General features: G+C 55.5%; 2 protein-coding genes and 1 non-coding gene across 6 annotated transcripts; 1 reads left to right on the forward strand and 2 right to left on the reverse strand.

The window, feature by feature from the left end:
• Positions 1–3,656: 3,656 nt before the first annotated feature.
• On the reverse strand, positions 3,657–8,073 carry IER2 (immediate early response 2). Its single transcript, XM_055543206.1, has 2 exons — positions 7,965–8,073; positions 3,657–5,578 (listed from the first exon to the last, which is right to left on the reverse strand). Exon 2 carries the CDS (start codon positions 5,303–5,305, stop codon positions 4,637–4,639), a length of 669 nt encoding a protein of 222 aa, XP_055399181.1. The 5' UTR covers positions 5,306–5,578; positions 7,965–8,073; the 3' UTR covers positions 3,657–4,636.
• A 179-nt stretch (positions 8,074–8,252) lies between these two features.
• On the forward strand, positions 8,253–11,773 carry STX10 (syntaxin 10). 4 transcript variants are annotated; one of them, XM_055566559.1, is made up of 8 exons: positions 8,253–8,373; positions 8,597–8,793; positions 8,969–9,063; positions 9,136–9,198; positions 10,753–10,860; positions 10,955–11,061; positions 11,157–11,251; positions 11,326–11,765. In XM_055566559.1, exons 1-8 carry the CDS (start codon positions 8,339–8,341, stop codon positions 11,400–11,402), a joined length of 777 nt encoding a protein of 258 aa, XP_055422534.1. In that variant the 5' UTR covers positions 8,253–8,338; the 3' UTR covers positions 11,403–11,765. The 4 variants fall into 4 exon arrangements, with proteins under 4 accessions (XP_055422534.1, XP_055422535.1, XP_055422537.1 ...); XM_055566560.1 differs by having other exon boundaries at positions 8,624–8,793; positions 11,326–11,762; XM_055566562.1 differs by having other exon boundaries at positions 8,624–8,793; positions 10,955–11,057; positions 11,157–11,773.
• Positions 11,774–12,620: 847 nt separating this feature from the next.
• On the reverse strand, positions 12,621–12,693 carry TRNAG-UCC (transfer RNA glycine (anticodon UCC)). Its single transcript has one exon. It is a non-coding gene; the product is annotated as a tRNA-Gly (tRNA).
• Positions 12,694–13,548: the final 855 nt, after the last annotated feature.

Raw genomic sequence — 13,548 nt, forward strand, 5'->3', positions numbered from 1 at the left:
ACAGACATATGCACACGCACATACAGACACACACACACACAGAGTTGGCAATTAGGGCCTGAAGACTGAATGAGGCTGAGGCTTCCCTGGTGGTTCAGTGGCTAAGAGTCCAGCTTCCAGTGCCAGGGGCCAGGGTTCCGCCCAGGTCAGGGAACCTAGATCCCACATGCCACAACTGAAAGATCCCGCATACCACAATTAAGACCCAGCACAACCAAATGAATAAATATTTTTTAACAAGAAAAAATACTGAAGGAGCCTATCTAAGGTTGACTATAAATAGAGACCAGCGCAGGGCCTGAGGCAGGAACTGTTGGTGAGGTGGGGAGTAAACCAGGAGTGTGAGTGTGGGGTTTAGGGGAAAGAAAGAATTAACCCTGTCAGACCATTAGGATTAGAACAAACTCTGGAGCTGGGAGGGGAGTTCTTATTCACATTGGCAGAGGGAGCCATTCCTCCAGCTCCCTGGGCTTAGCACAGTGTCTGTACCCACTCTCCCATACATCATACTTGTATTGCTGCACGTGCTTTTTTTTTTAAAAAACAAACTTTTTATTGAAGCATAGTTGATTTACCATGTTACGTTCGTTCAGGTGTACAGCAAAATAATGCAGATATACAGATAAATACTATTTTTCAGATTTTTTTCCATTATAGGTTATTACAGATATTGAATATAGTTTCCTGTGTTATACAGTGGGTCCTTGTTGTTTCTCTATTTTATATACAGTAGTATATGGCATATGTGCTTTTATTTATTTTTAAAATTTATTTTATGTATTTATTTGGCTGTGTCAGGTCTTAGCTGTGGCATGCCGGATCCTCACTGCTTCATGCGTGATCTTTTGTTGTGGCACAGGGACTCTCTAGTTGTGGCTTTTGGGCTTAGTTGCTCTGTGGCATGTGGGATCTTAGTTCCCCAACAAGGGATGGAACCCATGTCCTCTGCATTGCAAGGCAGATTCTTAACCACTGAACCATCAAGGAAGTCCTTGTATGTGCTTTTATTTTAAATTTTTATTTATTTATGACTGCAATGGGTCTTAGTTGCGGAACGCAGGCTTTTGTCTAGTTGAAGAGCGCAAGCTCAGTTGGTCTGAGGCACGTGGGATCCTGGTTCTCCGGCCAGCAATTGAACCCATGTCTCCTGCATTGGAAGACAGACTCTCAATCACGGGACCACCAGGGAAGTCCCCTTGTATGTGCTTTGAAATGAACTGTTGCCATTCCAGCCTCTAACAATAATAAAGTACTAACAATAAATAATAATGATTATTATTATTAGCCTCTAACAATAATAAATCATAAAGTGGCATACCTTGCATGCCAGGCACTTTACTAAGCACTTTATGTATATTATCTCACTTAACTGTCAGAATAAACCCAAGAGATAGGGACTATTATTGTCCATAATTTACAGTCAGGGAAACTGAGGCCCAGAGAGATTAAGTGATTTGCCCAAAGCTGCACAGCAAGTACAACTGGTCATCTGGCCCTGGAATCTGTCCTCATCCAGCAACTTCCACACCTGGGCTCTGTCACTCAGCATGTTGGTTCTGAGTTATCTCTACCCCACCCCCCACTCCCCAGGAGATCTCTCAGGCTGAGGCCTTTCATCCTTTAGGGAGGGAGTGGTGGACAGCCCACATTCTACCAGACCAGTCCAGTCGGATGGGCACGTAGGTTGCTTTTTCAATTTGTGCCCTCTTTGGACAGCACTGTAGTGAACACTCTTCTGGAGCCTTTCTGCAGGTCTGAGGTTCCCTGGGGTATCCGCTGGTCATAAGACCGGTGATACTTTTAATTTTCACAGCTGTGGTCCAGTCGATCACTGCCCAGAGGGTTTGTCCCAATAACCCAAGGCCATGTAATGGCGTGGACACGAAAGTCGATTGTTGTGACAAAATTTTCAACTTTGTCTATTCTTATGGGGCATGAATACACATTCCTTACAGAGAGGCCTGGCCGGCTGCAGTCCTTGGGGTCGCAAGGAATCGGACACAACAACAATTCTTATGGTGAAAGGGGGCTTTCCAGGTGGTTCAGTGGTGACGAATCCTCCTGCCAAGCAAGAGACCTAGGTTCCAGCAGATCCCTGGGTGGGGGAAGACCCCTTGGAGGAGGAAATGGCAATCCACTCCAGGATCCTTGCCTGGGAAATCCCATGGACAGAGGAGCCTGGCGGGTTACAGTCCATGGGGTCGAAAAGACACGACTTAGTCTAAACAACAAATGGGTGAAATGCGGTCTTAGGGAGGGAAACGTATTAAGGGGATGTATGTGTGTAAGGGGGTGTTCGTCCTATCTCCCACGGCATCGTCTCCAGCCCTCAGCCCCCGCGACCGGGCGCCGGAAACCCCCAGGCGGCCCGGGCGGGGGCGGGGGTCGGCCTAGCAGCTTCCCGCGGAAGGAAGCGCCAGGCGGTTCCAGCGACAGGATGCGTGGTGATGCCCCCTCCCCAGTCGCCGGGGACTTCCCGGGCGGGGCCAGGTTTGCGAGGGAGTTGCTCCCACGCGGACGCACTGAGCTACCGCCAGTAGTGTGGGATTCCAGTCCCCCCGCTACATCCCTTTGGGGAGTTGTGGGTCGATCCCCCGAGTGGGCGGCAACTGAAGTCTCATATTTCCCGGGGGGGAAGGCTGCGGAGGAGGCGAGGTTCCCTTGGGGTGAGGGGTGGGAGGTGGGGTTAGGAGGGAGGAGGCTGAGTGACACAGGGAGGCGGGGGTGCGGTGGGTGAACGAGCCTGGAGGGGAGCCAGGGGCGGGCGTTCTGGGGCGGGGCCGCCCCTCCACCGCGCCCTCCTCCTCCTCCCCTCCGGCCTCGGGGTCAGGTCCCCCGGGTCTCGGGAAGCCCGCAGTGGCGGGGCCGGCCGTCTGGAGGCGGGGCGGGAGCTTTCCCAGCGCCTCCCGCCGCCCTCACTCCCCGCACCTGCGGCTCCTTTGTCCTCCCCACAGCCCCCACCCCCACCCCCTGGGGCAACCCCGACTGTCACTCTCCCGAACTGGCGTTGGGGAAATTGTCAGGGTTTTCTCTCGAGGTGGCGAATCTGGGGACGGGGTGGGGCCAAAGCCAACGAGTGCTCCCGCGGGTATTTCTAAACCAACAGTCTCGAAGGGAAGTTGCTGGGGCCCATTTCGCGTATGAGGAAACTGAGGCTGGAAGCTCGGGTCCTTGCCTGAGCCACACAGTTACACTGCTTGAGACTGGAACTGGGCGTAAAGGGCGCTCCAAAGCTCACCTGTCCAGCCCCACCCCAATCCTGGGAACCCTGCCGATTCAGTTAATCAAGTGGGGGGAGGGTAGCTATCCTTCCATTCTCCAAAGGAGGCCCGATACCCAAGTCGGCTAGGGGCACTGTTCCCAGCAGTATCCCCCAAACATCTGAACTCGGAAAGCCTTCTCACCCAGAGTTGTAGGGAGGGGGTGTGTGTCCAAGATCCCGCCAAACGTGCGACTTTTAAGGAAAGGTCGGAGCACCAGGAGCCCAGTACGAAAGTGCTCTGGCAAAGAAAAGGGGTCGGCCCCTTCCCGCCCACTCTGCCCACGTGGTAGCGGTCAGACCGGTTTCTGGGGCCCCAGCAAGCCGCCGCCAGCTCTTGACCCTTTAACCCTGCCCCTCCCCCACCAGGGAAGAAAACCAGACGGGCTGCACAGACTTTGTATACAATTGGTCTTTATTTTCCTATCTGGCGATTCTAGCAAAATGGCCAGATAGAGGGAGTTACCAGAATCCACCAGTAAAGGCAAACAGAACCCCAAAACGCCCTGGCGAAAATCTCCCGCCTCCCCCATACTGGCCAGTCTCGCCAGCCACTGATCCCAGCTCAGCCCTACAGCGCTCCCCTCAGTTTTGTGATTCCGACCAGGAACGTCAGGGTTGATCGTTTCTGTGGGTCTGAGGGTCAAGCTTGAGACGGTGAACATCCCCACCTCTAACGCACCACATGAGAAAAAATTTTAAAATGAAATTAGATCGGCCCTCTACCTCCGGAGGCGTAGGGGCTTCGGGCAATAACCCGCAGCAAGGCGCAGTGACTCAGGCCGCTCTCCTCCTATTCCCCAGGGCGGTCCACACCCCAGGTCCTCCTCCCGGCCCCCACCCACGCACGGCAGCAGGAAGCTCCCCACGTCTGCCCCATGACGCAACGATGACCGCTTGCACAAGTATGTCACTGGAGGGGGAAGGGGAGTGCCTGGAATTCTCTTAAGTTGGAAACGCAAACACCAACGGCTGAAAAACCTTATTGAAAGGGCAGCATAGCCCCCAGTTTAAAAAAAAAAAAAAAAGTCCGACCCTGAGGAGTTTCAAGAACCAAGCCTCCCTTCTCCCAGTTCCAGAAGGAGTCGGTGAGGTTCACCTCCCAGTCCGTTAAAACAGCACCGATGGGAGCAGCAGGTCTGGGGGGGAAGGCGCCCGCGCCCCCGGCTCAGGCTCCTCGGCGTCGCCGCTGCACACAGGTAGCGACGGTTCCCCGGGGGCAGAGTCCCTCTCGGGGCCTCTGGGCAGCCCGGGCGACGGCTCCTCTCCACGGCTTCCGCGAGCGCTCCCCCGGGGGTGGGCCTCGCTTCGGGTCTGCGTACTCTGGCCGACGGTTCGGCCCGCGCTCTGGGCTCCGGTATAGCCGCTCAGGAACCCTCAGAAGGCCACCACGGCCCGCACCAGCACGTTGAGCATGTTGTCCGCCGGGCGGCAAGCTGGCTTCGCCTCGCACGCCGGGGACGCCGTCGGAGAGCTGGCAGCAGGACTGCAGTTCAGAAGACCGGAGAAGCGCCTCTGCAGGACGCGCGCCAAGTTGGGGAAGGCGCCCTCCGCTTGCGCCGGAGGGGGCTGCAGGCGATCAAGGACCTCCGAAGAGGCCCCTTCCTCCTCCTTCTCTTCTTCTAAGCGGGCTTTCTTGCTCGGAACCAGAGCGGCGTCCGCACCATCGCTAAGGCTGCTGCTCCTCCGCTTGCGGCTGATTTTGGCGGGGCGCTGGACACAGCGGGCAGGGGTCTCCTCGGCTCTCGGTGCCTCCTGCGTGTCCATGGGTTCCGGAGAGGGCTGCTCACCGTTGCCGGTCGCTGCCTTGGCTGCGGCTTCCCGAGGCGGGTGCAGGCGAGGGTCAGGGGAGCGGACGGGCGGCAAGGGCACTTCGGGTTCCTGGGCTTCCACCTTGGCTGAGAGGTAGAGCTCCCGGGCGCTGCGCATGACCAGCGACAGCTGCAGGCTCCGGTGCAGCCGCAAGCCACCGCGCTGCATGCGTGAATGGTACATCTTCCACACCGACAGGGTCATGATCCGTTGCGCCTCCTTCTGCACTTCCATAGCTGCTCGACGGCGAGGGCGAGGGCGGCAGAGACTCCCGGCTGGGCACGGCAGGTGGCAGGTGCACTTCGGACAACGCGCTCGTTCACGCCACCCTCAGCAGGACAAACCACGCGGAGACACTGCCAGGACGCTCTGCCCGGGCGCCCGCCACCCGGGCCCTTTTGTACCGGGAGTGAAGTCACCGAGACGCCCCGCCCAATCAGAGAGCCGCATCCGGGCTTTCCGCGACGCCTCGGAGAGAGACTCCTTAAAGCGACAGAGTGGAATTTACTGAGGGAAGAAAAGGGACCCTTACTCCTGTGAGGAGAAGCGTCCCCCAATCCAAGCTAAACTCTCGGGGTGGTCTGCTTTCTCAGGGCCCCTCACTGAACCCGCGCGCAGGCCCGGTGGAGGGGGGCCGTGGGTGGTGCTCAGGGCCCACCCACCGGTTGTGTCTGGAGACCCCAGCGGGTCGTAGGCTGCACGTTTCCCTTCGCACCCGAGAAAACTTGAGTTCCAAACGGTAGATCCCCGGTGGAAACTGTATCTACCATCTACCGGGAGCCTAATTAATGTCTGTTTTTGTTTTTTTTATCAATAATGGTGCTAACAATTATTATGCACTTGCTAAGTGCCAGGCGCTAAAGGCTTTCCTACCATAAACATCTCATTGATCTCTCACTTCCATTCCGTGAAGGGTAGTTGTATCTTATTTCTTTAGGCGGGGACATCCAGTCCAATATTTGCTAAACGAATACTTGAGCCACTGCGGTGAAAGGGGACCAGTGGAGTCTCCAGCATTCCTGTCTTGCCAGCCTCCGCCCACCCTCCTCACTCCCCTTGTTTGGAGGCGGTGAGAAGGCGGGACTCACTGGCTGGCTCTAGGGCAAAGTTGCCACTCCACGGGAGGTGGATCTGCAGACGGGAGCGCAGCCCAAGCTACAGTCTCTGTGTTCCGCATCGAACATCCCTCTCAGTTTCCCTCAGCACGACATCCACCGTGGGCGTCCATGCCCTAAAGGCGGAGGACCCGGCAGGAACACAGGCCGAATGAACACGTGGCTGTGGCCCCCCCAAACGACGCAGCCCAGCTCCGCCTCTGCTCCCGGGGAGGCGGAGTTGGATTAGGACTTGGAAACTCAGCAACGCAGAGATGGAGCAGACAGATAGAACACATCGGCCCCACCTTCTGCTACGCACTAACATTCCAAGAAATACTATTTCCAGTTCCTCAAAAACCGCGAAATTGTTCGAACAGCTCCCTTCATTCGTGGTGTGGGCCCTTTAAGGGCAAGCTCCCCCGCCCCCTCCACACCGGTGCGCGAACCTTCCCGCCACTCTATCAGCCATACTTCCACAACTAAATTTGGAAGTAGTGACGTAGGGCAAGCTCGAGCCGCTTCCGGATGCCCTAATAAGGACAAGGGCCGGGATCGCAGTACGAGACCGTAGCCGGCCTCTTCCGGATGAGCGGGGGTGGTGCCTTAGCCTCCCTGCACGCCCCGCACCCCGCCGCCCACCCGCCACCCCCACCCCCGCCGCCCGCTCTCCCTCTACCGGCAGCTAGAGCTGGCTGGAGCCCCCGGCTTCCGGAGCCGCGTCCAGCGGGGTCGGCGGAGAGTAAGAGGAAAGTTTGGCTTCCTTCCCTCCCGAGGCCAGAAAGGTGTGACAGCTTTCCGGGAAAGCCCCCTGCCGGCGGGCTCGCATTGAAGCCACCTCCCAGAGACCTACACAAAGACCTTGCCAACACAAGCAGCTACTCCCTAAGGACCTAAGGATCACTACATTCCTGTCCTCGCCACCCCTCCCATGGAAACTCTCCCAGACCCCCTTTCATGTATTTCTGCACTTCCACCAAACACTGATCTTCTGCACCTTTGGAGCATGCTCAGATCCTCCACACCCAACCCCGGCACAGGGAAACTCAGCAAGTATTCTCTCCTCTAGAAGACTTCTCCCCAAACTGTCTCCATTCAGCGATCCTTCCACATATTATGGCAACCAGCTGAGGACGCCCCCATTTCTTGTCCCTTCCCTCCACGAAACGTCACAACGACATCTCCAGCTCAGATGCTCTCTCTGACGCACAACAGAGGCAACCCTCCAAGGACTTCTTCAGACGTCCCGCTCCAGAAATCCGGACCCTACACAGGGGACAGCTGCTTCCCTCCTATAAAAAACTGATTTTCCCGGCGACGCCACACAGAAGGGCTCTGTCACATAGGTGGCAATCCTATAAGTCCCTCTCCAGACCTTCCCGGTCCCGCCTCACACGCAGAGGACTTCCCCGCAGACCATTCTCAGAGCCACCACCACACCCATTCCGGCGACCCCAAGGGTCGCACCCAGAAAGACCTCACCACCCCGACCCCCACCCCCATCCCCTGAAGCTTCTCTAGGGCCCCTACTCAGGGCCAACCCGCTCCAGGGCGACCTCGAGGCTTCTCTCCTCCGCAGGAAAAAAGAGGAGGGAAAGAGTCTCCCCCAGAACCTCACATAGAAGAACCGCACTTCACCTGCCCCCAAACCTGCCACTCCGACCCTGGCCTGGGACCATCTCGCATCTCCTAGGACAGGATCTGGGTGCAGGCTCAAGGAGTCCATAACGATGGCCCACAAATGAATGAGCCCCTTCCCCAGCCATAATCTCGCCTGTTTTGAAGGAGACATTATGTACATTGCTCGGAAGGGAAAACTGAGGTTGCGCAGCAACAATCCGAGGGGCTGGGTCTCGAACCGATGGATTCGGAGCTCTTGAGTCGAACCCAGTTAGATAGAACTAGGACACTGCTGGGGACCGGGAGCGAAGGGGCGGTCCGTGCAGACAGGAAACCGTCTCTGCCCACAACCAAGATGACTGAAGAGAGAGCGGATGTTTCCGCACTTCGGGCCGAGGGCCACTCTTTCTCCCCTGGCGGCCCGGCTCTCGGTGGTGGCACGGGTCACGTGACGGGGGGCGGGGTGACGGTGCGTCCCGCACCTCTTGGAGGGAATTAGCTTCTGAGGCCGAGAAGGGAGGGGATTCGGCCTCGGGCGGGTGGGGGGCGTGACATGTCTCTCGAAGATCCATTTTTTGTAGTCCGAGGGTGAGTGACAGCGATGCGGGAGGACACGGGGTATTGTGTCCCCTTGCCAACCAGTGCCCGCGTGCCAGCCGGTGCATGTCAGGCATTCTGGGCACCGTCCTCGGGATCGCCCCGTGGCCATGTGGGAGGGGTCCGCAGGGGGATATAAGGGTCTCCTGAGCTCCCAACCTGTTTGGGGGCGTAAAGGTGGGAGGAAGGACCGCCTGCTCCCCGCCCCCGCCAGCCGCGCCCGCTGTGCCCCTGCCCGCAGTGAGGTGCAGAAGGCGGTGAACACAGCCCGCGGGCTGTACCAACGGTGGTGCGAGCTCCTGCAGGAGAGCGCGGTGGTCGGACGCGAGGAGCTGGACTGGACGACCAACGAGCTGCGGAATGGCCTGCGCAGCATCGAGTGGGACCTCGAAGACCTGGAGGAAACCATTGATATCCTTGGGGGGGGGGGAGGGGGGGGACATGGGAGAGTCCATTGCAGGGGCAGGGGGCGCTGAGAGCCAACATTTGGGGGAGGCTGCACACCTAAGAGGTGTTGAGGACTTTGAGGCGTAGGAGGGCGCATGTTCTGTTGGGCTGTGGCCTTGACTCTTGACTCGCTGCATACGCATAGTGGAAGCCAACCCCGGCAAGTTCAAGCTTCCAGCCGGAGACCTGCAGGAGAGAAAGGTGTTTGTGCAAAGGATGCGGGAATCAGTGCAGGTGAAGAGAGTTTCCGATGGGGTGAGGAGGGTTAGGGCGTCTTTCACTCTCTGATGCTGTCCTTATCTGTAGGAAATGAAGGACCATATGGTCAGTCCCGCAGCCGTAGCCTTCATGGAGAGGAATAACAGGGAGGTAAGGCATTCCAACCCAGTGCCCTCACCCGCCGTGTCTCAGTGTGGTTCTCTGAGTGCACGCCTGGCCCCTCTGTGCATTCGTCTGTCTCCTGGGACCCGTGCGTCTGTCCCTCCGCTTCGGTCCTCATCTTCATGCACAGTTGTGTCCATGCTGTCTACCTGCCTGCTCTTTCTGGATGAGCCCAACTGATTTCTCTCTGTGTGTATAATCCCTTCTGCCATCTCCTGTGGGTCTATACTCTACAGGTTTTCTGTGTGTGTGGCAGCCTGTCTCCTTTTCTTGCTCTCTGTTATTGTTTCCAGGATATGTGTTTACCTTTTTTTTTTTCTCCCTTTTTTGGGCTGTGCCCAGCAGCACGTGGGATCTTAGTTTGCCCAACCAGGGGTCGAACCCTTGCCCTTGTGGCCCCTGCATTGAGCTTGGAGCCTTAACCACTGGACCACCACGAAAGTCCCTGTGCTTTTTTTTTTTTTAATCTGTGTAGGCACTTGACCTCTCTGAACTTGGCCCCTGAGTGGATCCCTGCCGGCCTTGGGTAGATCCACTATTTCCCTTTTGTGAGTGTAGTTGCCCTGTGTGTGTACCCACTCCTGCCTTTTCTGCGCATTCTCTCTGCTGCCTCTGTGTTGATGTTCATTCTTTGCATGTGTGTAACAGCAGCCTCACTCGATACACCTACATGGGGTCTGGAAGGGTGGGGGGCTGAAGCCTGCAGCAGCTTGGGGTCCTATGGCAGGATCCACATGCCTTCCAGGTGTGCTGTTTTGGGGATTAATGTTCAAATTCTTTGTATTTATTTATTTGGCTGCATCAGGTCTTAGTTCTCCCACTGCATGTGGGATATTTTTTTAATTAATTAATTTTTGACTGTGCTGTGTCTTTGTCACTGCACAGGCTTTTCTCTAGTTGCAGTGATTCCTCTCTGGTTGTGATGGGCCCAGACCTTGAGGGCTTCAGTAGTTGCAACATGTGGGCTCAGTAGTCGAGGTTCAAGGGCTCTAGAGCACAGGCCCAGTAGTTGTGGCACATGGGCTTGCTTGCTCCGTGGCATGTGGGAATCTTCCCAGACCAGGGATTGAACTCATGTCTCCTGCATTGGCAGGCGGATTCTCTACCACTGAGCCATCAAGGAAGCTCTGACATGTGGGATTTTAGTTCTCCTATCAGGGATGGAACCCATGCCCCCTGCATTGGAAGGCAGATTCTTAACCACTGGACTACCAGGGAAGTCCCTTAAGTTCAGATTCTTAAATACCTGTGTTTATAGGTTTATAAGCATGCCAGGATTAATTTATTAAATCCTTGTTCCATCCTCAGAAAACAGGGTTTATAGCCCTCCCCATTTTACAGATGAGAAAACTGAGGCACAGGAAAGTCAAGTGTTATGTCCCTGGGGTCACCTTGCTAGTTAATGATGGCCCTGAGGACCCAGGCCATTCTACTCCTGAGACTGCCTTCCTAAGTAGGCACCATCTAGATTTGCCACAAACCTTGTCAGTCTCTGCCGGGAGTGGGCGACCCTCCTTAAGCCTGCTGTATGGGTACCTACAGATGCTGACAGGCAAGCCGGCCACCCTGAAGTCCTCCAGTGACTTGCTGGACGCCAGTGTGGTCTCGACCACCTCTCGCTACATTGAAGAGCAGCAGGCCACACAGCAGGTGCGTGCAGGCAGCTGGCAGCCCCAGGCTGGAGGAGACTGCGGACAGCTCAGGGCTCCCTGCCAACCTTGGTTCCCACCCTTCCACCCTGCAGCTGATCCTGGACCAGCAGGATCAACAGCTGGAAATGGTGTCTGGGAGCATCTCAGTTCTGAAACACATGTCTGGCCGAGTTGGGGAGGAGCTGGACGAGCAGGGCATGTGAGACTGGGACCCCGGGGGTGGGCCAGGAGCCCATGGCCGGCTGCTCTGGTGTGCAGAGCCTCCAGGGGCTGATGCCTTCCTGGTCTTGGCAGTATGCTGGACGCCTTTGCTCAGGAGATGGACCACACCCAGTCCCGGATGGATGGGGTCCTTAGGAAGATGGCCAAAATATCCCACATGACCAGTGGTGAGTCCCCTGGGGTGGGAGAGTGGGGAGGGGTGCTGCCTCCCCTCTGTGAACTCTGACCCTCTTGCCCCCAGACCGCCGACAGTGGTGTGCCATTGCGGTGCTGCTGGGGGTGCTTCTCCTGGTCCTCGTCCTCTTCTTCTGTCTCTGATTCTGGTCCTCCCCAGGGGGCAGCCCCTCCAGCTGCGGGGAGCTGGCAGGGCCCTGCCCCCTGGGAGGACGGGGAGGTCATGCCGGGGGAGCTGTCCCAAGGCTCTCATCTAGAGAGGACCCTCAGGGCCCCGGGCTGGAGCCCCTACCACCAGTCTGGTCTTAAGTGCACTTAGGGGGTGGTGGAGGAGGGGAACCTCAGACACACCCCTCCCCATCTCTACTCCCCAAAGCCATTGCTTTGCCCCTGTGCCTTCTACATGTGCCAACTTGGAAATAAAATCCCAGCCTTTATTATATATGTTTGTATCATACGATATGGTGATCTGAACTGGTGGCTGCCCCTGAATGGGAACTCCTGTTCTAAGACGCCTGCTGGCACACCCTGGGGCCAACTGTGCATGCGTGCCCATGTGTGTTAGGGATTTCAACGGTTGACATTCAGTGCAGAAAAGACTATTCTGGTGTATTTCTCAGATTTCTTTTATTACCATCAAAAAAATCCAACCACTGATTTTTCCTTGAGTTTTTGAACTTCAGCCTGAACATCTTTTGCTTGTTCTGTGTCGCCAGTAGGTGAACCCCTTTAGTTGGGGAGCTCAGCTGTGACTTCTGAGGGGCCTCTCAGTACCACGAGGCTCTCTTGTACACCAGGTCACTTCCATCCTTTTGTGATGCAGTGTTCTAATAAGGTGTGAGCGTGTGCTCAGTTGTGTCTGTTTGCGACTCCATGGCCTGTAGCCCTTCAGGCTCCTCTGTCCATGGGATTTCCCAGGCAAGAATACTGGACTGGGTTGCATTGCCATTTCATGCTCCAGGGGATCTTCCGGACCCAGGGGTCAAACCTGTGTCTCCTGCATTGCAGGCAGATTCTTTACTGCTGAGCTACCTGGGAAGCCCACTACAAGGGGGCGTTTGTAGATTTAAGGACTTTGTTGTAGAGGCTACCTGAGTTGGAAATGATCCCTATAAGCTGGGTAAACTTGTAAGTGAATCATCACTTAATGTCCTAGATGTTTCCATCCTGAGCAGTATGTAATCTGACATCCGAACCACCCTTGTATGTTTGACACATTGTTATGTGTTGTGTGTTACAAGGCTGTCTGTCATCCCATTCAACCCCAAAGGCTGATTTGTCAAGAAGAACCAAATATGTACAGATTCCCTTTTTTTTGGGGGGGGGGGCGGGGGCTGTGCCAAGCAGCTTGCAGGATCTTAGTTCCCCGACTAGGGATCAAACCCAGGCCCCCTGCAGTGGAAGTGCAGAGTCTTAACCACTGGACCACCAAGGAAGCAGGGAAGTCCCCCTCTCTTTTTTTTAATTTTTATTTTTCTTAATATATGTATTTTATTGAAGTATAGTTGACTTGTTTTTCCCTTTTATTGTTGTTTTTAGTGCAAAACCACTACCATTGATGTTATGGTTCAGGTTGTCTCGATCCATTCTATACTTGGTTCTCAGTCTTCCTGGGCTTAAAAGACGTGCTTCTGGGGGTCTGACACCACCTTGCTGGGATTGCTTACATGTTCAGACAGGGCTTTCTGTTCCTTGAGGTGACTTTGGACCAGAGTCACCTCAGGATTTTTGTTGGTGACGCTGTTGGCTCCCCCAAACCCTGCTTTCTGTTGGCTGAAGCTAGGCTTCAGGACTCCAGAGGGGGCTGGCCTTACTGAAACATGCCCAAGTGACCCTGGGAATTGTCACCCTCAGTGATCTTCCCTATCGAAGTCTGAGGCTCCCTCCAGTCCTCATGGGGTAGTGGGACCTGGACTGGGTGGAGATGAAACCTGTCTATGTCCCCAGCATGGATATCTTGATTTGATGGATTCTCTTAAGATCAGTCAAGTCCTCCCACACAGCTTGAGACATCTCTGAATCCACAGGCCCCTAAGGTATGTTTTGTCTTTTGTTTCAGTTGATAGAATTGTCTTCTGTTCATGTCCTCAGGATATGAAGATTCATATCCTCTTTAAAACCATCCTGACTTATATATATATATATATATATTTTTGCTGCACAGCATGTGGGATCTTAGTTCCCCTTTATCAGGGATCATAGAACCTATGCCCCTCTGCACTGGGAGCAGTCTTCACTTCTGGACACCAGGCAAGTCCCCCAGTGTTCCTCTGAATGCACTAGTTCAGGA

Source organism: Bubalus kerabau, chromosome 1 (assembly GCF_029407905.1).
Source record: "Bubalus kerabau isolate K-KA32 ecotype Philippines breed swamp buffalo chromosome 1, PCC_UOA_SB_1v2, whole genome shotgun sequence".
Taxonomy (NCBI): Eukaryota; Metazoa; Chordata; class Mammalia; order Artiodactyla; family Bovidae; genus Bubalus; species Bubalus kerabau.

Bases quoted from the DNA above. Each gene is read 5' to 3' on its own strand.
- IER2 (XM_055543206.1), bottom strand. From the start codon at position 5,305: ATGGAAGTGCAGAAGGAGGCGCAACGGATCATGACCCTGTCGGTGTGG.
- STX10 (XM_055566558.1), top strand. From the start codon at position 8,493: ATGTGGGAGGGGTCCGCAGGGGGATATAAGGGTCTCCTGAGCTCCCAA. The intron at 9,064-9,135 runs GTGAAGAGAGTT...CCTTATCTGTAG, and splicing joins GGATGCGGGAATCAGTGCAG to GAAATGAAGGACCATATGGT. The intron at 11,252-11,325 runs GTGAGTCCCCTG...TCTTGCCCCCAG, and splicing joins AATATCCCACATGACCAGTG to ACCGCCGACAGTGGTGTGCC.